Genomic DNA, 26056 nt, shown 5'->3' with positions numbered 1-26056 from the left:
GTTTCAATTTTTAAAGTTTCAGACTAACATACGCGAAACAAAATGTAAACAAGGATCAATCCAGACATTTAGGATGAATTTAGAAGTGAGTGAAAACACACTGTAAAGCAACACGACGCCGGTCTGCCACTTGTTCCTCTTTGTGAGTCGGATGAAAGCATTTTCGCCCGCTTTAAGACTTCTCCTGTGCTGGACTTTGAAGAACGTCATACATTCCTCTTTAGCTGCCTCTCAGTCGCTCTGGCAGACCTTCTGTCACTGAGCATTTAAAATCAATCTTGTGAAAAGATGCAGAGAAAATACTTCAAGAGAATCCGTTTTTCCCGCGATCCCAGACGAGCTTCAGTTCAACACATGAACAAATCTTTGGTGTCGGGCTGGAAATCAGGACCCCGAAGCTCCTCACCGACAGGGCTAAAGGATGCAGCTGAACTGGTTCTGTCTGTGCATTTTCTGGTTTGTAACTAAATGAAATAAAGTTAATTCTGTCATTATATGTAGCTACAGTGTGACCTCCATTCATTTTCATCCAAACAGCTGACTTCAAATTGGAGTTTTGGGCTAATTTGCAGCAACGCAAGTTCATTATTACACTGGATTTAAAACAGATTAACAGATGTTCAGTGTGATAGTTTTACATTTCGGGACGTACACGTGCACATTTTTTATCAATAAGAGTCTTACGTCTGTGCCTCAGCTATCGCCAGGAGACAATTAGCTTTAGCTTAGCATAAAGACTGGAAACAGCTCAAACATACACCCAGCCGCACCTCCAAAGCTCGCTAATTAGCATGTTATATCTCGTTGGTTTAATGTGCACACAAACAGAAATGTAAAATCAAAGAGCTGTGGTTTTACAGGGAATTGTGCACTGAAATAATTCCTCTCCAGGTGCAGCGTGTTTCCCAAACTGTTGAGCAAGGTATGAAATGGAGCTTCAAAGAGAGGAAAGTTCTGCCTCCGAGCAAACATTTCGCCTGCTGACGGCACAGATTAAACCTCTGCTGTAGTGTTTGGCTGAAAAGGAAAGCGAGGAAGGAGATGAAGGTCTGTTTCCGGCTTCAAGAAAGATTTGTTCATGATCAAATCGATCGATCCGAGGTCTAACGGGGCTTTGCTGTTGAGTGCAGATTCTTTTGTTAATTCTTTGTTAAGAATAAAAAACATAATTGGGACGTGTGCCTCAGAAGCAATATCATAGCAAATATCTCTAATCCTCCTCTGTTCTAATGTTAAAAGTCTAAATAAAGAAGATAACACTAACATTAAAGAGTAAAAACTGATAAATGTGTCCATCTTTCCTCCTATTTACTGTAATCCCACGTTAGAGGGAGTGAGCGTTCACCCCGTCTGATCCCTTTGGCAATTCTGTGAGTGTGTTTCCAAACCACAGTCAAGTCTTCATTAGTGGTTTTGTTTCATGGTGTCCAGCCTGAGACATCAGGTCTTTATCCAGTTCTTCACATGTCAACAGGCCGCTGAGCATTGAGCCCTCTGATTGGTCCATCTCACAGCACCGTGAGTCTTTGACACCTGACCCCTGTGACCCCCACTCCTGAAAATCCCCTCCTGCGGGGCACCGGCTGACCTCGCGTCCAGATCGCGCCTCCCTCCCTCAGAGAGTGTCAGACGCTGACGGAGACGTGACGGGAGGACGCCGAGCGGCGTTTGATCCGTGAGCGGCGAGGTCTGGATTCAGACTGACAGCTGCACAGAGGGCCCAGCAGCAGCCAGAGGTAGAGGATCACACAGGCCCAGCAGGAAGACATCTTCACCCAGAAGGTAGACCAGCTGCCGTGGGTGAAGGTGGTCTCCAACACTGCGGATTCATAGCTGGGGGAGGACAACACAGTTTAACTCCAGGCTGCCTCAGGAGGAAGTTTAGGATCTGGTCCAAAAGGATTAGGACGAGGAGGGGAGCTGGACATCGTGTCTCACTTTACCTTTTCTGATACTAATGATTATGTATAATAACAATAATAAATAAATAAATAAATAAACTTTATTTCTATCGGATCTTCCATACAAGAAATGCACCAATCACATGCATCGACTGGACTAACCTGAACCAGTTGGTGAGGGTCATCATGACGTACAGCGAGGCCAAGAAGAAGACAAAATGGAAGAAGAAGTAGCTGTACGCCACCCTCTGGGTCTCGTTGTGAATGACCTTCTGACAGCCTTTGTTCTCGTCGTCAACCTCGAACTCCTCCTCAGCTGAAAGAGACACATTCAGAAACGTCTGGTCCAAGCTCAAACCTGCAGAAGACTCCACCACGCTGACTTTACGTCGTCTCACAGCGCCGTCATTAAAGGCGCCCCGCAGAGTTTCCTCGTAAACAAACAAAAGTTGAGTTTGTGTTCAGAGTTTCTGTGTTCATCCTTGAGGCCTAACAAACAGTTTGAGGGCATTTCCTCCCTCATAAAACACCTGCAAAGCTGATTTTTTAAAATATTTAGGTTTGTGTTGTGTTTACATGCTTGTTTATGAGCTGGCTGACTTCTTTCACTCCACTCTTCCACTAATGGCTGCATCTCCACAGGGAGTCTATGAGTCGACATTAAAGGCTTAAAGAGGGTTTTATTCTGTGGTGTGTTTGCTTGATTGACAGGAGTCTCAGCCTATTACAGTCAGCCATGGCGGCTGCCCTTTTGCCCAACGTCAGCTCAAATTTTACCTTAAATCTATTGAATGAGAAAACACAACACAGAGCGCCTCTAAGAAGACATTTCTGTAATGTCAACAGCACAAACCTTCCTCTTCCTCGGGGCAGCAGAAGCAGCAGGTCGCTTTCTGGAACTCGTAGCGGTAAACTTTGATCATCCAAAACGGGCCGAACACCTCCGCCAGGTACGAAGCTTCATTACTGAGGAGAGATGAGTTTGAGGTCGGTTTTATTCTGCTGTCTCGTGGTTTGCTAATGATTGCTGCATTACGCACATTTCATTCATTTACATGCAGATTCTGCTGAAAGACAAAGAGTGAACGCACCACGCAAAGAGGACACAGCAGTACATGATGGCGGCTCCAATTATGGCCACGGCGTTGCCTTCCTTCTGGATGCCGTCTTGTCCCACACTGGGGTAACAGACGGTCATGTTCATGCCCTGATACACCACTGAGACAGAACAAGGCAGCACGTCAAGCTTCATCACAGTGTCGTTCAGAGAAAATGTCCTTTTATCAGATGACAACACAAACAGAACAATCCATATTTCAAAATATTGATCTGAAACAGGACATGTGATGCTCTGTGCTGTATTTTACACAATACAATGAAAGACTTTTGTATGTTTTACTTGTGAAAAACATTCATTTTAGATTCTGAATTTCTGCCCAAAGGCAAAAAAATTAAATTAGCCTTTTAAGCTCATCAGTAAGTTTATGAAAAATAATGATTTGTGTTTAAAGAAAATGCTCAGTAAAGATAAATGTAAGGACGGCACAAGTTTAAAATCAAATGCAGCAGTTTGATATAAAATGTGATGCTTCAATAGTAAGACGTGATTTCATTTTTTCTAAATTAGATTAGATTAGATTAGATTAGATTGGATTGGATTTTATTGATCCTTTTGGGAGGACCTCTCAGGGAAATTGGAGTTCTGGCAGCTCAAAGCGATACAGACAAAGGTTAATAAAATACAATAAAATACAATAGAAATAGAAAACTTAAACCTGTGAGACTGTTAATCTACAAATTATATTCTGTTGCTGTCAGACTGATAGCATAGTGTCAGTGTGGTCAGCATCTGAACCTCTGCTGTATTAATGGGCAGTAAATGAAGTCTCTTCTGGCACTAATCGCCTTCCGTACTGTTCAAAACATTCAGGTTAGCAAACAAAACGCTGCTGCTTTTCAAAACGTCCCGTCTGAAAATAGACTTTGGCTTTTTCGTGCCGGCCCCACAGAGAAAAGGTGCGATGTGGAGGTCAAGCGTTGTGCCTCTTTTTTCAGTTTCTTCATTCTTTGGCCTTCGTCTCATTTCCTGGGAAATTCCTTTCTTTCTTGTAAAAGGGGTCTGCAGCACTTTCCCTCTGGGACTGGGAGAGACTCGCCCTCTGGACGCTCACAGAGCGCTCGTAATATGTACTGTATGCTCACACATGCACATGCATGTGTGCAAGCTCGAACTCCCAAAGACACACACACACACACACACACACACACACACACACACACACACACACAGCCAAACCTCCAAAGGGTCGTTTTGTTTCAGTCGGCTGTGGATTCCTGAGAGAAGTTTAGTGTTTGTGTGTTGTGGGGGGAACAAGGAACCTGAGCTCAGTGAAAACACTGGCTAATTACAGGACCCAGATTATATTATACACACACACACACGCACGCACACACACACACACACACACACACACACACACATGCTCATTCGGGTCAAGAGTCGTCAAGGGAGAGAGAACATGTCCTGCTCTTTGAGTTGCCTTTTCAATTGCACTCCAGACTAATTCTTCCTCTCAGTGTGTGTGTGTGTGTGTGTGTGTGTGTGTGCGTGTGTGTTTGTCATGGTGAGGTCATAGAGCAGAATAAGCCTTCCGGGGACAGACTAGGCTAACAAAGACCTAAGAAGACAGTAACGAGGATGGATCTCTTTGTCAAACACGCAAACACAGACACACACACACACAGACACACACGCACACACACACACACATACACACGCCTCCCCCGTGGAGATGTTACCATGACAGGTGAAAGAACCCTGAATTAAAGCATCTGAAAAGGAAACTCAGCAGCAGTGGGTGGAAATGGAAACTGAATATCACCGAATGTGTGTGTGTGTGTGTGTGTGTGTGTGTGTGTGTGTGTGTGTGTGTGTGTGTGTGTGTGTGCGTGTCTTTGTGTGTGGTTCACCGTCCGTGCTGAAAAGGTGTTTTTATAACAGACTCTGAGCGCATATTTTCTCAACAAGTTGCTACAATGTTCTGCACTGCCCCCGGGACTCACACACACACACACACACACACACACACACACACACACACACACACACTCATACTGTACACTCACAGTATGAGTGTGTGTGTGTGTGTCCTCACAGTTCACCTCTGTGGACGACAGCGTGTTAAATACGAAGCATTAGCAGCACAGAGAGGAGCACTGAAGGTTCACTGAAGCACAGAGCTCACTCCTGTTTGAGCTTTAGCACCGTTAGCTTCGAGTCTCAGTGTTAACAGCAACAGTTTCAATGGAGAGAAAAGGATCAAACCGCCCACAGAAGCTTCTCAAACCTCTCCTCATTTCTTTTTGATATGTTTTTCTATTAATTAGTCTGCTGATTAACCTGCAGATGCTCAGAATGAATCAATCGTTTTGCTTGTTTTACTTTAGAAACTAGAAACTGTACTACTTACTATAATGTAACACATGAACCAACAGCTGGAACCATCAAAATGATTAATTGATCAATTAACTGACTGTTCCAGCTCTAATTGTAGCTAATTGACGACTGTGAAGGAACAAGCTGCAAACGTTCAGACTGATCGAAGCCAAACCTTCATTCGTCTCACGGGGGTTCATTTAAAAGCTCTTCTCTGAGAATTCGATCTCCAGTTTCAGAGCTTTGGAGGAGCTTCAGTGTGTTTCAACTAATTGCCGTTTTTCCAATAAATCACTAAACATTCTGCATCAGTGGACCTTCAGAGCCTTGAGGAGGATAAAGGTGCAGTGAAGAAACAGCATATTTAGTCATATTTTAGCAGATAGAGTATGAACAGCAGGAGGAGAAGTGGATCATGTTCAAGGGGCAGCTGGAGATGTTTCAGTGGACGTTTTGACTCCATTTTAATCCATAACTGACTGAACTCAAGCTGACTGAAGTTCAAGGAGCTGGAGTGTTGACTTTGGAAACCTGTGCCTGCTTCACCTTTTGGTCAGTTTTCTGCCCTTGAAGCTGCCTCTGTGCCTCTTCTTCTTCTCACTGCTGATGTTTTACCTCTCAGAGACACTTTCTGCCTTTGCAGCAGGTGGAAACATCTGCCCATGCCGACTCTGACCAACTGAAGTGTGTGCAAGAATAAGAAAAATACACCAACAGACAACACACGAGGCTCAGCACGAACAGCTGTGCATCAGGCCTGTCGTGTTTTTCCTTTAACCTTCATGTTACCGAGCCTCTCCTCAGGTGTACCTCTCCTCAGATGGATCGCTCCTTACTGGCAGATCTAATAACGTACTGCACGTTATGGTTGAACAGGATGTGCTGTGTGAGAACATATATAATGCCGCTGCCAGGCTGTGCTCCTGTGTTATTATGTTGTCAATGGATCCATGAGGAATGTGAAACAAATATCCTTCAGTGTGCCCTCACCACAGGCCACCAGCCCAGCAGGCAGCATGTCAGAGCACATCTCATCCCAGATTATCTGTGTGTGTGTGTGTGTGTGGACGTCTGTATTTGCATGTGTGCCATTAAGATGTAAACCCCGGATAAGACGCGGGCCCCTGACAAGCCTCTGCACTAATGTCTCAGTCATGTGGAGGCTCTTTGTCTTACCTGGAGCCAACAGGTGAGTCATTATGAGGAAAGCAAAGGCCAATTATGGAGGATTTTACCATATGTGTGTGTGTCTGTGTGTGTGTGTGTGTGTGGGCACTTCAGTATTAAGTCTAAGTAGGACTGGATCATGAGGTAAAAGCAAAGAAATTTTGATAAATTTCAAAATAAGAGGCTTTGATCTAAATAAAGGCTCTCTTTATTTAGATAAAAAGAGGAGCTGCAGGGCTGGGTAATATTTCTCTGTGGGTTAGACGCTATGGGCCGACCCTTCAGCGGTCATCTGACCCAGTGTTCATTTAAGAATATTGATTCCTGCAGATTTAAAGGAAGAAAGCATGTCGTGTGCACTTCACTTGCAATCAAAAAAGGCGTCATTAACACCAACGTGTCAGCGCACAGACTGAGGTACGCTGCATGCATGGGAGCGTCTTCTTTTCATTTCCTGCTCCTTGTGTTTCTCCTTTAGTCCACTCAGAGAAAATCACCTTCTGAAGTGTGCTCATGGAGGTGTGTGTGCAGGTGTTGACACTGGGGAGACACACATGTTCAGAGTCTCTGTGGAGCTGCAGAGATCTGCCCCTGAGCCTCTGCTCAGCTCACCTTTCTCCGGAGGACGGCTGGACAGCGCAGAGAAAGTCAGGTACATGACGTAACAGCTGATGATGGAGGCTTGAAGGAGTCCAGACCGAGGCTGCTCTGCAGAGGCAGAAGATGAAGAGTCAGGGTCACAGTGCAATCTATGACACCCCCAAACACACACACACACACACACACACACACACACACACACACATGCACACATGCACACACACTTCACAAGCAGGTAGCACTGAGAACGTGCTCAAATCCTTTACCACCAATGGAAATACTGCAGTGATGGAAGTGTACCAGTGATTAAGAGGAAGTATTAGTATTAAGTCATAAAATGTACTCGGTGTATCAGTGCAGGAATTAAAAGACAAATATAATGTGTGTAATTATAAGACAAAAGAGAAAGACGCTTCTTTTTAGAAGGTGAAGCTCTCATTTTTGGTTTTGGAAAATTCAGGAATTTATCTGTGTTTATTTTCTTAAAACGTCCGAAGGGAAAGTCAGGATACTGTAAATCGGTAAAAACTGAAAAATGACAAGCTTTGATGAATCAGTAATGAAAGGCTGAAGCCATAACATGGTGGCTTTGACAGCACAACGCAATGCAAGTTTAGAAACAGGCGTGCGATCAATACATTTATCTCTTATCTTATCTTATCTTGTAGTACTACTGATGTACTGTTACTTCCGCCTCTGTCAGCAGCTGCATGTTTCAGTCATAAAACGCAGACATGTGCAGGCGAAGCAGGCCCGCAGTCGACGTTCGGTTTTTAAAGGGAGAAACAGATAATGTTAGCTTTCATCTAATTATTATTATCTGCAGCAGCAGCGGTTTCAGCGGGGGGATGTTTGCATAGCCGGAGATGGACTAAGTGTTATTTCACAGCTGAAAATCGACGACAGACACGCGAGCGTGTTTCCTCGACTCACTCTGCTTCACGCACGGTGTGACGGCAATGAAGGACATGAGGCCGCAGAGGCCCAGGTTGATCCACAGCAGGGCCTTGTTGAAGTGGCAGGCGATGGGGTGTGTGTAGTACTTGTACATGAAGGTGAAGGCCATGGTGGCGATGGTGTAGAAGAAGAGGGTGGCGCACATCACCGCCAGATACCAACGCTTGTTCTCTGCTGCTCCGGTCAACCTGAGGGCGACACAGAGGACGAGTTTCAGCTTCACATCCGTTCTGCACACATGTAAACGCTTTTCAGAGCAGTTTGAGTTCACTAAAATCTGCTGACAGCTGAGATGAATGTTGCCATAAATTAAGGTTACAAGACAAGGTTTAATTTGTGGTGCAATCCCAGGATTTTTTAGAAGGATTTCTTACTGCACTGAGCCTCATTGCATCATAAACCCACACTGTGCAGAAATGTTGCAAGAAGAAGAACTAAAACATTTCTGAAACCATTACGATGGCATCTGTTTGCATTTGGAGAAAATGCTGAATTCCAAATGAAACCTGGTGCTGGGATGTGTTTTAGGGGACCAAGAGGCGTCAAAGTCGGACACACTTGAACTAATAACGGCAAAGAACTGTGTGGTTAGGAGAAATCTGAAGGGCGTTTTAATGCTGCTGACAGTCAGGTAATTCACGGTTTGCCTGTTTGTTCCATATTTCCTCCTCTCTTCATCTTCCCTGTCGCTGTAAAGGCAATAAGAGGATTTTTAGCCGTGTGTGCGTTTGCTTTGGAAAAGGTCCTGAATGGATAAATCCTCTTAGTTGTTGTAGCTACAACTCTGCCATGTCACAGCAGAGTTCAGAGGTGGCTGAGTGACTGATAGCAGCAGCTGGACACAGTAAATAACATCTGGGACAAGCTGGCTGTCAGGGGTTGAGTCTGGCTGAGCGAATGAGGACACGACAGGGAGGACGCGGAGAGGAGGGAGCATCGACGAGTAAATGCATGTGAAAACAAACAGGCAAACAAACAAAGCAATAAAAAATAAAGAAAATCAAGTTCAGATGAGCAAAGTGGTAAACGAGCAAAAACAAATGGGGCGTAGCGTTAGCTCAGGCATTAGCATTAGCTGATGGGCACCAGCTGGGTCACTCCTGCTTCTCCATTCATCAGCTGTGTGAGTACCAGCTGACCAGCAACATCCAATCATGTCCATGCAGGTGTACAGTGAGACTAAATGATCAGCTGCTTCTTTAAAGTCTCTCTGACTGAAGTGAATCAATGAGTAAAATAATGAAGAAGAAGAAGAAGAAGAAGCAGAAGGAATGAAGGACAGAATGACCGTACCACCCAGTACCAAAGAGCCAAACTGCAACTAAGCAAACAAAAATTTAAGCCACAAACTAGAAGAAGCAAAGGAAAGAAAGTTCCAGATGTTGGGACGGACAGGACAGATGTGGCTGAAGTCGTTGGTGTGATTTACGCAGCTCTGCTGGACAGAGCATGAATCCATCATCACCAGAGAAGAAGAGAGACTCTCTTCTCCAGATGTGAACCAGGCTGCAGTCAGTATGTATATTTAAGAGGGACCTTAAATAACATATCATCACTGTCCTTTGAGAACCACGTATCTCCAAAATGTGAAGAAAACCAGCTCTGCTTTGTGTTTTTCAGATGATCCAGTGGGGTTTTATTTCTCTTATTATTTTAAATTAGTTTGGCTTCATTTCACAGCATAAACAGAGGACAGGAGACAGAGACAGAGATGTGGGTAAGACATGCAGCAGAGGTCCCCACGCTGGACACAAACTGAGCTTCAGGGCTGGTGGTCCAACCCGACGCCCCCCCCCCCCCCCCCCGTGGTTTGATCTAAGAGGTGGGATGACATTTATTCTTTCAGTTTATCTGAGAGAATCTAATTGTAGATACGTGGTTTTCATTGGACAGAGATGAATTGACTGTACGTGTTGACCAGTAGCAGCAGATTCATGACGTCTGAACCTCCTCTGCACCACAACGCGTCTCCTTCACCTCAACCCTCAGAGCTCCTTCATCATCTCCAGCTGCTTTGGACTCGTCGTTTCCGACCTCTCTGACATGTGACCCTTGAAATAAAGCAGCGTCCACTTTGAGTCGTTATCGCTGCGTATGTCTATCATAAGGTCAGCCTGAGTTTTCCCTCAGAGGCCGGAAAGGTGTCCAATAAATCACACAGGGGGGAAATTTAGGGAGTTTAGAGTAAAAGCCTGAAAAAATAGATTGAATTTAGGGAGTTTTGTGCAGATAATCCTGTTAGATTAATGTCAGATCATTATTAAAAATGTTAAAAATCAAAGAGCAAGAGTTTCACTGTGTGGCCAGAAGTATGTGGACACCTAAATGTTACATCCATGTGTGATCTGCCTCGACTCCTCCGGTCTGTCCACCAGATGTTGGACTGCAGGATTTGCTCCCATTGATCCACAAAAGCGTTACTGATGTCGGCTGATCAGGTCTGGCTTGCAGCAGGTGTTCCAGTTCATCCCACAGGTGTTGGATGGGGTTCTGTACAGGCCAGTCAAGTTCTTCAACACCAAACTGGGAAAACCATTTGTGGAGCTGCTTTGTTCAAGGGGACGTTATTATTTAGACACAGGAAAAGGACAACCAGCCCCAAACGCTGGAGGGACACTAAAACATCATCGTATGCTTCAGTATTAAGACTGGGCAGATGTGTCCACTTACTTTTGGCCATATAATTCACATGTGAATATTTTATCTGTCACCAGGTTTTACTTAAGATTTGCACAAATGTCCTGTGTCATGATTTAAATCCCTGTCACTGTACGATACACCCACCGTGATATCATGTTTTATCTCGATGAGCCTCTCACTCACCAGTTCTTGTTCCAGGTGTGAGCAAAAGCTGTGATGAGGATGAGCTGGATGAGGATGAAGGCAAATCCTCCCACCACGCCAACATAATGCCAAGCTGAGAGGGGGAGAAAGAGAAGAAACGTGATCCATATAGTTTGATTTATTTCAGGGAAGTGAGAGCGGGAGAGACAAACGGAGAGAGAGAGCGAGTCGTAAATCACAGCTCAGCTGGTATCAGGCTCGTATCACCATCAGATTTATTGTTCCCAAACAAAGTGAAATTAAGCAGCAGAGATTTATGAGCCAATAATTCACAGCGGAGTCCACCTGAGGAGCTCTCAGGAGCAGGTCTCTGCTGCCCTCTAGCAGGACGCAGAGGGAGGTGCACTAACACCTTCATCATCATCATCATCATCATCATCATCATGTGTTATCAGACGAATGCCTGCAGACTGACAGGAAGCAGCTTCTCACCGTGGAGGAAGGACTCTGTGGGGATGAAGAAGGCAGCGGTGCACATCCCGAGCAGCGTGATGAACTTCAGGAACCAGAAGCTGCAGAGACGACGCAGGAAAAACAGTTTACAGTCAAGACGAAGACTGAAACTGCCATTCTGTCTGCTTTTAAAGATAAAATAAAATAAAAACTAATGGCAGAATCTGAAACTTGCTTGAGTTCTGTGATGTTTGCAAAAAGCTGCATTTTGACCACTTTGGATGATCTCTGCTGTTTGAAATCCAGACAGGATTCAACTAATATGTCATAATCAGGTATAAGGATGAAAATACTACACGTCCAAAATGGAAATTTTGCCAAAACAGAAGTAAAATGAACAGACTTTTTGTCTTAATGTGATCTGAGTAGCACTAAAATGATAAGTCGCAAAGTCAATAAGCAGAAAATGAAATAATTTTTCAAGCAAAGATGCCAAACTGCCTCTCTCTAAATGTTGAATATTTTCATCTGAAAGGGCTTATTTTTCTTATTTTTCATTCACCAGAAATTTCTGCGATGAAAGAATCACAGAGTCTTTAATCAAATCCCTGTTTGAACTTTAAGAGGACATACGAGGTTCCAGCAGGACACTGGGTCACTCCCTGATCCCCCTGCAGACCAATAAGACCCGTAACCTTTGCCAAAGACCCTGAAGCCTCTCACCGCGGCACCAGTAAGACTCCTGTGAGTGGATTTACATCAGAGTGGAGCAGCAGTCCAGCCTGTCCAATCCTAATCTGAGCTACGTCACCCTCTAATCTGCCGCGCCGCAATGGAAAGTGCGACAATAAAGAGCTTTAAATAGAGCGGGAGGCCAGGCCAGGTGAGCCAGGCACAAAACACGATGCAGTGAAGTATTTAAAGACGCCTTTATTTCAAGGGAGTGTGCCAACGTTTCTGTTCTGGGATCAGATCCGCGCTAAATAATCTGAGTCAGAGAAACGACATCAAGATCTCTGCGACCTCAATGTAAATTCAGAGAAAATGTGAAGTTTTCCAGGCTTCATCTGGAATTTTGAAGTAGATATGGGAATTTTCAGAAGAGGCTTTCTTTCTGATGGCCTGTTTGTCAGCAGGATCAATAAAAAAAATCATTTTTATATCAGGTTTGAACTTTTCTTTTTTGTGCTGCGTTCAGGTGCTTGTACAACAGTCCTGGATTTTTACGTCTAAAAATGCATTCATGACCTATTTTGCCTGAAACAGAATAACTTGTGTTTGTCTTGTTTGTAATTACATCCATAATCTATTATTTAGATAATTACAAAAAGACAGACGTTAGACAAAAAGACAGACGTTGGACAAAAAGACAGACGTTGGACAAAAAGACAGACGTCTCGGCCCAGGAGGATCCTGCTGGACGAGGCGGACTGACCCGTTGTGTATGAGCGCCCTGAAGTCCTGACTGGACTTCACGTCTATGAGGAAGATCGCCATCATCAGGTAGAAACAGGAAGTGCCAAAGCAGACCCTGTAGACCGCTGAGTAGCCCACCAGCATCTCACAGTGACCCCCGCCGTGCGCCTGGTCACACACCATGTTGAAGAAAGGCACCTGAAATGCGCACGCGCGCGCACACACACACACACACACACACACACACACACACACACAATAATTTCATAATGCACAACAAGAGCTTCTCCTAACCTCGTCTTAAGTCACAGTCTGTCCCCCCCCCCAGGCTCAGACCCCCTCATTGCCTTTTTTCCTCCCGTCCACTAGATGTCCTCGAACTTTCCTCATCACCTGACTGCCCGCCCATCCACACACACCTGTTCCTCTTCTCCTCAGTCATTTCCTCCTCTGTCACTTCATCCTTTCCAGGTTTGTTTTTGGCTTTTGTTTCCTGAATGTTTACCTGGACCTGCATCTACCTGCCTGCCTTTTACCTGTCTACCTACCTGCACCTGCCTGTAGGCTTTTTTTCTTTATTACACCACTGAAATCAACCGGCCATCTCAACTGCATTTGAGTTTGATTCTGTATTTCTTGAGCCTGATGCAAGGAGATTTTTTTGTTTGTTTGTTTCCATTAAATCAGCACGTCCACAGCAGTTTAGCAGCAGGTTAACAAGACAAGACAACAAGAACAAGATGTGTGCTTTGAGGGGCATTAGTGGGAAGGTTCATTTTGATCAGTTTTAAATGTTAGATGCAGATGACCATGTTTTTTTAATACCATGTCACAGTTAATGCTCCCAGTACAGCTGGTAAAGCCTGCTGAGGGGCAGGGGGAGACTGTCGGCCAGCTGTGCAAGATGTTTCCTCCGGAGAGCCAGTGGAGTGGTGAAAACTCAGTGTGGTGCCATGTAGGCTTCATTGATATTAGCTGGCCTTGTTGGTTGGACAGTTAATAGTTCTATAGTAGTTATACTTCAAATTACAGTCACATAATAAGTTCGTTAAGTCCAGTTCACACTGATGGTTTGCATGTAATGAAAGCCCAATTATTGACCGTCTTGGGGTCTATCAGAGCTGCAGAGGTGAAGTTTAAGGCCTCATTCTCTGCTCTGCGTGTTTTGCACAGGATGATTTCAGTTCTGCTGTCACTTGTCCAGCAGGAGATTTATGGTTGTTATGGTCATATTTCATTTGATTTCTGTGATTTGTGGTTATGTTTTGCCGACCAGGACGATGAGATCCAGTACTCACATTTTCCCTGACGAGCTCGGAGACGGTGCGGGACAGCATGAGGCAGGAGACGGCGCAGCTCATGATGTGGAAGAGGGTGTACATGCCCCGCGTGCTGGTGGACGATTTGACCGGAGGACAGAAGGCACAGCAGAGCGAGCAGGGAGCCGGTCCACAGCAACAGCAGATCTGAGGAAGAGGAGGAGGAGGAGGAAGGCAGCTCAGCATCCAAACGAACACAGCAGGAAACACAGCCTCAGCAGAGGAGGAAGAGCGGAGGTATGACGATTCAAACACATGTAAACATGTTCTGTAAGTACGTCCACGAGGCCGAGATCAGAGACGAGTCCTGATAAACACAGTGATGGTAGTAAAGAGTTCCAGCAGAAGGACAAAGACACAAAAAGGGACCAAAGAGATTTTATCTTTGATTCGCCTGCTGAACTCTCACATTAGCTTCAGCTGAACTTTCACACTGCGGATTTTCTCCCATCACTCATATTAAAATAGCTTTAAGAGCGACTTTGTGGCGGCTTTCAGTTTCAAACAATCACTTTCAGAGTTCGTGTGGGTTTGAGTGCTGCTCTGAGAAATAAAGCGATGGGATAATAATGCAGGGACATTTGTTTCCTCGTCTCTGACGGCTGCTGACTGTCAAAGTGTTTAAATAATAATTTAAAAAACAAATTGCGACCAATCATCTGCACCATAAATCTAAAAGACTGAGTTATATTTAAGTTTCTGTCACCGTACTCGAGCACTGCATGAACAGTATGTGACCGGTGATTCATTCGTGTGTGCGTTGAGTCCAGTTCAAACTTTTGGAGGTCAGTGTGTCAGACATCTTACACTGAGCGAGTGTTTGGCAGCGGGGCGGCCGGTGGCAGATTAATCTACTGAGTCCAGCAGCATCTGGCTGGTTCTGATTCTGATAAATGAGGACTGCGGACGACTGGACGTAAGCCCATCGCTGCTGATCCTCAACTAAATCTAAGGAGGCAAAACCTGCACGCACATCTGTCTGATGCTTCGGCAAACTCTGCAGATTACAGTCTGGAGGTCTGTCGGCACGATCAGGGCCACAGCGGCATGTGTGGGAGAGGAGGAATGATTTCAGCTCTGCACATGTGGTGTTCCTCTGTGAAATGATTGAAATGTCTGGGAGATGGTCACATGGAGGAAGATGCAAAGCTAAAGTCATCTCTGGACAAACGTGCATGCACTGAACGCTGCTGCAGATATTATTACTCATCACATGCAGGTCATAATCTGATGGATAATGCAGGAAGATTATCCATCTTCTCATTGAAGTGAAGACTAAATAAAAATAGAGCTTTAATCGTGTACAGTAGCTCAAACGATTTGATCCTGCAGCAGATGAAACATGATTAAACGGACAGTTTGTCCAAAATGCTGCAGCTGATTGCTCCTGATGCTGCTGCTTCAGATCCTGCAGCGTCGTCCTCAGGTCACTTTTCTGAGAAATCCTTTGTGACCCACATTTTCAAAATCCCACGTAGAGCCACAAACATCTTTAAATTTAGATTTTAAAGTGGAAACAGAAAACTTTTCAACCCCTTTAGCGTTTCCAGTGGTCTTACTGCTGATGCTGCTGTCTCAAAGACAAGCGGATGACTTTGTTTTCCTCAGAGCAGCACAAACTAAGACACACTGCGAGTTTCCAAACTTCTGAGAAGAAACGATCAGCAGCACGTTGGAAATAAGAGACAAGAAGGAAGCATGTTCACGGACGAGGAAACGTGAAACTGTCAGAGTTTTATATGGAGTAATAAGACAATGTCTTCCTACAAACAAGTAACTGCAGCAGGAGATGGCGTCAGAAGGAGAAAAAGAGTTCGTTCATTCATTCATTCAGTCTATAATGGACCGAATCATTCATTCACTCAGTCATTCACCCTGCAGGACTCTCAAAAAGAACACATAAGTGGGTTTGTTTGGTGCACGATGCAGACCAGCGCATCATGTTTCCAACCTAAAACACGACGCTCCTCTTTTTCCAAAGTCCTGAGTCAAAGTGTTGTTTTTAATAATGTCTCGTTTACAGACCGTGTGGCTGAATGTACATGTGTTCATTCATTGAGTCATCTTCCACACAGCCAGGTGTTTAACGACTGACCGCTGCATGTCTGTCCTCTGGTCTGGTTTAAGGTCTATAATACAGGATTAATGCTCAGAGTGAAGTTGCAGTAAGAGAGGAGCTCAAATCTGGAATAAACACAGAATAATCACTGTGATTAAAAAGTCCAAATGACACAGGGGGTCATATGTGGGCCAAACAGCAGCGTGTCTGTGGGTTGAGGAGTAACCGGTGAGCGTGCGTCCTTATTTTTTTAACTCTTTATTTCAGCATGGTGTCAGGTCAACGCAGGATGTTCGGCTCATGAACACTCTCCACAGACACAGAGCAGGACTCGCTCCAGTTGTTTGTTTGCAGATGATTATCGGATCCTCTGCATCTTTCTGAGAAGCTAATCTGAGAGCTAATCCTGCATGTATCTCACACACACGCACACACACACACACACACACACACACACACACACTTAATGCACCAGTGATCCACATTTACCTTCCCTCATACGCAGCGACTTCGTGCATAATAAACACAAATGACGTTTTAGTGACTGATCTGAGCCGTCAGTCTTTTGATTTGGCTGAAACAGGAATTCTGCTGTTAGCAATACATGCTAACACTGATGAGCCGCCTGAATGAAGCTGTGTTTTATGAGCACAGGTCATATTTCCGTCAGTTACAGAAGTTCTTTTTTATGGAGCTCATGGAAACACGTCTCTCTTTAGCTCTTATACGTAGAAGTATATATATTTGTAAATTAATATGACCTATTTTCCTTTAACTCCATATGGGGATTTTCAACAGAACATTTGATACATCTAACATTGTCAAAAACAGAGGCACAAATTTAAGTTCATCTTTTAAAAATAAATAGCTTTGACTTAAAAGATAAACCTGCTGATCTTCAGCAACAAATCACAAAAAAAACAACCAAAACCAACAATAAATTGATTCTAGTTAGTGAAACAATGCTGCAGAGTGTTACACAGGAAAAAAAACGACACGAGAAGTCAAGCTCAAGTCACAAGTCCATCCAGGATCCATGTGGCCGAGGTTCACTGACATAAACACACCTGACGTCACAGCAATGTGGCGTCGCACACAGCGAACAAGCAGCATTCATCAGTTTGACTTCATGTTGTGTTTGTGTCGTGAGAAGTGCTCTAACAACTTCATTCAGTTGATTTATGTCTCAGCGAGCATGTGGCTCCAGCCTACTCCTCCACCTTTTTTTAGAGTGTGCTGATGTGTTTGTAACGTTCAGAGATTTGACATTCAAGCATCAGTTTGCTTCATGTTTTCTCGAGCAGCTGCACTGAGACACATCGGGCTTTGAAGCTCAGAGTACTGAGTATCAGCCGCTGACTTGCAGCATTGAGCTACATGCTAACATCCTCATGCTAACATGTTCACATTGACAGCGCTAACATGCTAATGCTCATCAGATTTACCATAGTCTCAACCTAAGTTCAGCATGTTAGCTTGAAAATTAGCACAAAACACAAAGTAACAGATGAGGCTGCTGGGAATGAATTCGTTTTCAGGTATTTGGTCATAAACCAAAGAAGTGGATGAAAATTCAGACCGTCACCAGAGTTTTTACAACTGTTAAGTTAACTAGTTTATTCACACACACACACACACACACACACACACACACACACACACACACCGTCCTGCTGCCTCAAACACTCACTACATCAAATGTGGATTAATCCGCCGCTAAAAATAGTCCCCGACAAATGCTCTATTTCCTCCTGTTTTAACATCGTCTGATAAAAAGCACAGTCAGCAGCTGTTTTAAGAGGCTTTTTCAAATGAAACCATGTATTTGTGGCTCATTCCTGAACATCGTGTCTTCTGGAGGAACCACTGATCTTTTGCAGAAGGTACTGAGAAACAGACACTTTGGCTTTGTTTTTTTGACCATTCTATGTTACACGAGTGTTTTCATTACTTAACACTTCCAGCGAGCTACATCAGAACCAAACAAATTATTTTACTGGACAAACAACTGTCCAATCAGGAGCTCCAAATAACTGCCAATGAAAAACCTTCATTTCTGAGGGCTGGTGAACTTTCACATCCTGACCAGCCATTAGATTTAGAAACTGATCGAGGAGCAACACCTGACAATATCAATTCAGAACGACATCACAAACTAAGACCCCAAAACTTCAATCACCAGCTCTCTGACAGCTTCAACTGCAAAGAGAATATCTTAAGCTTCATAAAGACAGTATGTGTCACTGAGTTAGAGTGTGAGGTTAGAGACGAGAGACAAACTCACCATGACAGAATTCAACCTCCAGTGATGGATGCAGTGATGGCACATCATAAGTAAGCACATGTATCCAAGTACAATTGTGCATTTCCTGTGCTTTACAGTACTTGAGTAGATCCATTTTTTGCTGCTTCAGATGGTATTTTTGATGGTAATATTTGACTTGTTGCTCCTTGACATTTATTTGAAAGCTATATTTTCCGGGTATTTTGCATATTCAGACTTAACTTCCAAACAATATTTTATAAAAACAGCTTCACCTCGACACAGCTGCAACATTAAAATGCTGCTTACACGTTTATGCATTCGTGGCAATAATTCAGTGATATGATATGTAGTAATATGACGCTGAAAGAGGCCATTCTGCAAAACAAGTACCTTAACTTTTGACACTATCGGCCTATTTCTTTACTTTTACTTAAGTCAGACTCTGAATGCAGTACTTGTATTGGAGTATTTTACACTCTGGTGTTGCAACTTTTCTGTAAATCATAGATCTGAATACTCACAATCCTAAATATTTATCCTGATAAGAGAAATCTCACAGCATTCACAGCAACAAGTAACAACAAATCAACTGCATTGTTTATATATAATCACGTACTGGGAAAACTACACCGTTGTCTAATGATCAACACTCAGCTGACACCAAACAAACTCTAAAAACCTGAACGTCCAGCTGCGGTCACTTCCTGCTGTGCCGCTGCTCATCAGCTCTCACCTGATAGGCCACCATGTTGAGGAAGTAGTTGTAGGCGCCGCTGCGGTTCACCCCCTGAGTGGCCGACATCGCGCCTCTAAACTGCTTCTCCTCGGCCACCACGACTCTACATTTGGCCATGAACTTCCGGGACGAACAGGTTTTCTCAGCGTCCCTGCAAAGCTGGCATCCTCACATCCTCAAAGAGGCCAGAACACAGCTTCCTCTCACCGGCCCGTTTGAAAGTGACGAAAAAAAGTAAAACCACACAGTCCAGCAGGTCGTCCCTCCACGCTCCTTATGCTGGATTAGCAGTAAATCTGGTCCGGCTGGGCTCCCTGCGGCCGACAGCCTCAGCATGAACACCGGTTCAGCTGCAATCAGTCCAGCCTCACAGGGGAAGACGTTGTTTTTTTGCCCATATCCTGCGTGCTTTGGCTCAGCTGCTGCGTTGGGTGCTGCCAGAAAAGAGGGAGAGGTGGTGGCGAATGCCCGGTGCCCTCCCCCATCCTCCCCCTGTCCTACCCGCTCAGATTAGGCAGAGAGTCTACGAGGGGAGGAGGGGTGAGGAGGACGAGGAGGAGGTCGACAGGGACCATGTGTCAGTCCCATCTGTCCCTCCCTTCCCTTCCCCCAGCGCTGCACAGACCTCGCAGCACAAAGGGATTGGGCAATACCGTTTAATCCAGACTCAGAAAATTAAACAATTACCTCGTGTGATTCGTAGATGCCACCCACCTACAGACCCCACAGACCTCGTCCCAGTCTGAGTCCGTGTGTCACTCAGAAAGAGGCCACGTCCGTAATCCTGACAAGTTATCAGGACTGCGTTACGACCCAGAAACAGCGAAGTGGGACGGACTGGACGCGGCTGTCTGTGATGGAATCAACAAAGGCCGGGTGCATTAGTAGATGTGCTCACAGCTTACAATAAACAGGCCAGTGGAGTTTTGGGGCTCTAATGGAAGGCTGGAACTAATACGTGTATTTTAGCTTTCAAATGATTTGCACTTTTAATTCACTATTATCATAAAAGCTCATAACGTTCACTTTTCTCCAGCAGATTTAGACGTCCACTGTTTTGGATTAGGCTTTCCTGCTGCTCTGGAGCGTTTGCGACTCTAATTTTCTAAATTTTCCTGCAGCCTTGTTTGTATTTATGTCCGTCTTTGTGCCTTTTAGATGTATTTCTCCTTCTTACTGTTTGTTCAATGTCTGACACTTTGAGGATCATTCAACAGGCCTTCACAAGAATTTTAACTCCAGTTTAACTCCTGCAAGCATTTCTTTCAGGTTAAACTTTCATTAGTCATTAAGATTTGCTGTATTTTTCTTTGTTTGCTCTGTTTTGGTTACACCAATCTGTCGTTGGGTGTTCCATCCAGAGCTACTTGGCTTGGTGAGAATGGACTTGTGAAAGCTGTCTGGAGACTTGTTAAAGACTGAGCTGTCAGCGGCAGACAAGTGAACCGATGCTTCTGGTATCTGGTAAAAAGCGCTGAGTGCATGAGGAGAGAGTCAGATTAGATTTGGGTCACTGTGCAGGGCGGAGAGCCGAGATAATCCCGTCGCTGTTGAACCCTCCTCTCGGTCAGGATGACCTTCACCAGCCCAGAGCTGCGTCCACAGGCGGCGTCACTGAGCCGGAGGCTGTCCGTCAAAGTGCAGTGATTTGTCCCTTTGCTGCGTCTCGCCTGGTAACACACAGTGTCCTTCGTCCTGCTGCAGGTCACGCTGAAGTGATGAAGGCCCACACTCCTCTGCATCACGGCCTCTTCTGTGTCTGACCTGTTGAATTTAGATTACTCACTCCCAGTGGTGGCATGTAACTAAGTACATTTACCCAAGTACTGCACTTGATAAGTATAAATCTGAGGTACTTATTCTACTTCACTACGTTTCAGAGGAAAGAACTGTGCTTGTGTGTGTGTACCTTTAATTTAACTCAGATTTTAATATTTTAAGTACATTTTCCTGATTACTGAGACTTACACTGTTTCTTTGTTGATCCCAATTTGGGAAATTATTCTGTTCTGATTACAGCAACATACTTTTACTGAATCCAAGTATTAAATTAAGTGTTTTTACTGTGTGTGTGCGTGTGTGTGTGTGTGTACAGTGTGTATTGGTACTATGGATCTGAATATTTCATCTACCACTGAAAAGAGAGTAAACGGCAGGTGATGTATAACACTGCAAAACATGTAAAGACTAATATGTTAGTGTTGCATGTATCACAGATTATTGGGTTTGACTCACTGCGAATGAAACATTTTTTGAAATATTATTGTGAATATTGATCTTTAAAAACACTGCAGAGCTTTGTAATGCACAGTTTCCTTTTATTAACTTTAACATGTCCGTAAAACTGGAAGTAAATTCTCTATCTTGTCGATGGAGGACAGGTTTGTGTTTGGTTTGGCTGTGTAGGGTTTCTGTACAGACGTCTTGCAGTGAAATGAGGGTGACAGAAGTGATCCAGAGGAGCAGAGTTGTCACATTGGTCTGCTGTCATGTTCGCCTGTGGTGTAACCTCGTTAGCAGGATGAGTTGTTTTTAGGACTCTCCTTCTTTACATGCATGTTGGAAAAAAGCAGCCGGTGCCAAATGTCTTGTAGCGTAACTCTTCAGAAGAACCAACGTCAGTCTGGGTTCACTTTCTAAGAACCAAGAAACAAACGAGGTTAAATAAGACGAAATGTCAGCTTGGTTCAGACTCAGCTAAGAGGCTTGGACTGAACCCTGTGAATGAACTCTCTCCGCAAATCAACAGTTGTAGGATTATAAGTCTGAGGAGCAGATGGAGGCAGAGGAGCAGCTCCAAGGTAGAGCCACCTCCACGCTCACATGACCCACAGCTCGGGCTATGGGTGAGACGAGGATGTTAGCCGAGCTGACATCAGTCGTGGACAACCGCTCTGACCCCCTGCCGGTGGGGGCCCTAAGCAGCTCCTTCAGGAGCAGACTGCTGCATCCACTGAGCAGGAAGGAGCGCTGCCACAGCTCCTTCATCCCAGCGCCTGTCAGACTTCAGCTCCAGCGTCATTTAAGGGAAATTAAGGTGTTACAGACAGCAAGCAAAGTAAGCAGATAGAATATGTAGCACAGCTGGAGAAAACATATAAGGCTCAGTATGCAAGAAATGTGTAATATTGCAAACTGAAGAAAGTGAAAGTGTTAAAACATGAATCACACAGTAGAACAAACAGTTTGTCTGTTTGCTCTACTTGTTCTGCTGCTGCTGTAACTGCACTTTATACTTTTTAGTCTCATAAAGTCTAAAAAGCACAAGCAAAACAAATGATTCAATCTGAATTTTACATTTAAGTATTTGTCTCATAAACACATCGTCCTCCAGATCAGATACGAGCTTAAAAACGGCCGCAGTTTCACATCATATCCTTAATCTCACTTTGGATTATTCCCTCCAGCATGAGTGGGTGTAAACCAGCGAGCCCCTGCGATAAACACGTGTTGCTGTGAGCGGTCCGGGCGGCCGGGCCCGGCATTCCTGGGGGCCCCTTTCACTCTCACATAATTGCCGCTGCCTTGTGGGAGAGGAGGAAGAGAACAAACAAGGCAAATAAGCGGATGCAAATTGCCGCTTGAGTGAAAGCGTTCAATCTATGGTTTCAGCAGGCCGGCGCAATAATAGTTGGCTGAAATCCAAGCTTGTTTACAAAAAAAGGACAAGAAAAGTGACCCGGTCATTAATCATTTACGACTCTTTTTCAGCAAAACGGCGAGGTAACGGTTTTCAGGCAGTTTTTAAACCTGTTTTAGACGTATGGAAATAAAAAAGCTCAGTGTTGCTCATGACTCACATGTGGCTGCAAACAGTAAGAGTCGCCCTTCCCATAGAAGCACAATGCAGCCATTCATTACTATGGCATGACTGAGTGCACAACCTGCCCATAGTCTGAGGAATGAGACATTAGAAGAGTCCAGAAGGATTTAATCTGTGCCACAGTCCTCACCTCACATATCAATGGCTGGGCTTTGGTGAACATGGAAGGAAGCTCATGTTTTCAGCTGTTTGACACCAAAATATGACGTTTAACTTTGACATTTTGGATGCACATGTTGTATCTACTGACTGGTTGTTGTATGATTAAAAGTATGTGGACACCCCGTCTGCATACTCGGCTTTCTTTTTGTATTTAGGCTGTTTTTTTATGGTTCAGACGAAACATCTTAGTTCAACAGTACAACAAACTGTACTATGAAATTCAACGACAATTGTTCCCAAGTCAGTTTTTCTGTATTAGATTTGTCTGTTTCATGCAGTGTTCCACAAGAAAAGAAGCAAAAATTGGAGAAAAATCCAAGAGAAAAGTGAAGAATAATTTTTTTCCTTCTCATTCCTTTGATGGTGTGTCAAGCCTTCAGCTTCACGCTGAGACCCCTCGGGTTATATCCGCTGGTTTAGACAATAAACAGAGCTTCCACCTTTGTTTACAGTTTGTATTTCATTATGTTTCATTATGGAAATCCTGCGTGCACAGAGCCAGAACCATAAAGAAAAGGCTTTCCCAGTTTGGTGTTGTAGAACTTGACCGTCCTGCACACAGAGCCCTGACCCCGGCCCCATCCGACACCTCTCGGAGGAACTGGGACGGTGACTGAAAGCCAGACCTGATTGTGTCTCAATGGGAGCAAATCCCTGCAGCAGGTTCAATGTTTAGTGGAAAGAGTCAAACCAGGAGAGTGGAGGCTGTTACAGCAGCAGAGGGATGCTCGTGGTTTTGGAAGAACATGTTCAAAAATCACGTGTTCAGAATATTTGGGTGTCCACATATTTTTGGCCATGAAGTTTTTTTTCTTTCCATTAGTTACTAAAAGAAAATAGACCCAGAAATCCAACAAGGCCCATCAACAAATATCAGTGTTTTTCCCTTTAATTTATTAGTACTCTGTCTGCACATTAGCAATAAATAAAAGCATTTTTTAATTATTGAAGCTTTTAAATTAAGATACTCAGCTAATATTGAAATTCTTGTTATAGATCAAGAAACTAAAACTTGTGTTAAAAAATGAAATATCTACTGTTTAAAATGTTTCCATAAACCCTTTCTAACGACGTTATGGAGAATTATGATTTTTAATTTTGTGCTTCTGAAGCATTTTTATTTTTCAGATATTAACAGATAAAGAAAAACGTGCACCCAGCATTCCCCTTTCAGGTGTCTTAGAGAAGTGCTCAGTTTCCTTTTTTAAACTTTAACCCTCCTATTTAGCATTCATTAGCACAATACAAACATTTAAAAATGCTTTATTACACACTGTAGTGTACATATAAACAGATATCAATATCTATTAATTTATTTGTCAACAGCTCTGCTGGATAAACGTGTAACAGATGACAACATAGTAAAAGCTGCAATAATATAAAATATGTCTTTATTTGACAAGTTAGAATTCCTGATCAATGCATTAAGACAAACTGTCCTCACAGCTGTGTACAGCTCTGTTTTGGTGAGTTATAGAGTATTTTTTAAATGTTTATATGCTCTTTATAAATGCTAAATAGGGGTGGGGGATTAAGTTTTACCCATTTATTTGACATCTTTGCACTTTGTTAAATGCAAACATCAGATCAGATTTCCAAAAATGTCTCGGCCCTTTTCAGGTGAACCCTCTCACGTGCATCCATTCATGTGGTCGCCCTTGGTTTGTTTTTCCCGCTCTGAGAGACATCTGCTGTGCTTTTATCATCTCAGCATCTTTCATGCACCGTCAAACTGTCGCGTCCTGCAGAGTCTCACCTGAGCCCGCAGCCTGCGTCCCGACATCCCGTCTCTGAGGCCTGAGACGATGACACGTCCGAAGAGTCAGACAGCCGTCAGTCATACAGCAGGATGAAGGGGTTGGTGTGACGACAGTGACGTCTCTCCGACCCCGGCGCCATTCCTCCGGCTGCTCACCACCACACACATCTCCTGAGGGATGAAGCAGGGAAACCAGAGAGCACTGATGCGCTTTTCAGTCCTGCTCGGGGCTGAAGGCACGAGCACGTTTCTCTTTCTTTTAATCTGATTATTGGGAGGCGGATTGAAAAAGCTCCAACACACGAAAGGCCTGGAAAGTCCGGAGACACAGGAAATCTGTGACAGTGGTTGAAGGGCTATTTGTATTCAACAAGTAAACCTCTTATAATAGACAAGAATAGAACGAGGAGGAGCACAGAGTGATTTATTTAAAAGTCCACATAATCCTGTTATTGTCTTTTTCAACATCACCCAGACAGCAGCACGGTAGATAAATCTGATTGATTATTGCATTGTCTTAAACCGACTAACTGAGCCTGCTAATTGATATGTGATCAAGTCAAAAAAATAAACGCCATGCACTTGACAGACAACGAATGAATGAAATATCAGTAGTTCAGACTGGAGATTAATGCACCTTCATCCCAGGAAATACCTCATGTCCCGCTGTCCTTGAAGGATTTTGAAGTATTTGGTGGATTTTCTCCAAAACATGTTGTGTAAGGTTGCAGTTAAAATAAAGTAGTTGTTGGGGAAACCTGCCAAAAATATTCCTGGACTCCTGGGGAAAACAAACACAAGGCTGGATTACCAATCTGGCAAAGCAGATGAGCCCCAGAGGCCCAGGTTCACCACGAGTCTATTGGTTTATGGTAATTTGATTAATTGCCGATTTATTTGCAGTACTACAGTCTTGTGGAGAGAGCGTGTGTCATAATCGTTTAACACCTTTGTTAATTCAGTTTTATTGTCCTCGTGTGAAGCAGATTCCTTGATAAAGTTGCATTTAATCAAATTACCTCAAATTAACTGTCACAGAAAACCTGGAGCCAGTCAGTATTATTTCAGCGCTGCAGTACTGCTTAGTTTCTGGGTCTCTGTTCTGCTGTGTATCTGTATTTAGTGGGAATTTAAAGATACCAGCATACAAACTACATCTTGCCCCCAGGACCTTTAACAGGTTAATCCAGCCATAGAGATACATCCTATACATTCATA

The 26056-nt window shown here is 44.0% G+C and overlaps 1 protein-coding gene across 2 annotated transcripts; it reads right to left on the bottom strand.

The window, feature by feature from the left end:
* Positions 1 to 1275: 1275 nt before the first annotated feature.
* serinc4 (serine incorporator 4) lies at positions 1276 to 25010 on the bottom strand. 2 transcript variants are annotated; one of them, XM_076734403.1, is made up of 11 exons: positions 24836 to 25010; positions 14013 to 14180; positions 12734 to 12912; positions 11338 to 11417; positions 10885 to 10978; positions 8038 to 8249; positions 7117 to 7212; positions 2993 to 3119; positions 2755 to 2867; positions 2064 to 2217; positions 1276 to 1833 (listed from the first exon to the last, which is right to left on the bottom strand). In XM_076734403.1, exons 1-11 carry the CDS (start codon positions 24860 to 24862, stop codon positions 1626 to 1628), a joined length of 1458 nt encoding a protein of 485 aa, XP_076590518.1. In that variant the 5' UTR covers positions 24863 to 25010; the 3' UTR covers positions 1276 to 1625. The 2 variants fall into 2 exon arrangements, with proteins under 2 accessions (XP_076590518.1, XP_076590507.1); XM_076734392.1 differs by lacking the exon at positions 24836 to 25010 and adding an exon at positions 19092 to 19551.
* Between the last annotated feature and the right edge of the window lie 1046 nt (positions 25011 to 26056).

This window comes from Chaetodon auriga, chromosome 1, assembly GCF_051107435.1.
Source record: "Chaetodon auriga isolate fChaAug3 chromosome 1, fChaAug3.hap1, whole genome shotgun sequence".
NCBI classification, from domain to species: Eukaryota; Metazoa; Chordata; class Actinopteri; order Chaetodontiformes; family Chaetodontidae; genus Chaetodon; species Chaetodon auriga.
Note: the sequence above shows the minus strand (reverse complement) of the source record. Positions and strands in the feature narration are given on the sequence as shown.

Coding starts and splice junctions, on each gene's coding strand:
- serinc4 (XM_076734392.1), bottom strand. CDS start 19,211: ATGGCCAAATGTAGAGTCGTGGTGGCCGAGGAGAAGCAGTTTAGAGGC. Junction 7,213..8,037: donor CACACCGTGCGTGAAGCAGA/GTGAGTCGAGGA, acceptor CTGCCTCTGCAG/AGCAGCCTCGGTCTGGACTC. Junction 3,120..7,116: donor CAGCCGTCCTCCGGAGAAAG/GTGAGCTGAGCA, acceptor GTTCTGTCTCAG/TGGTGTATCAGGGCATGAAC.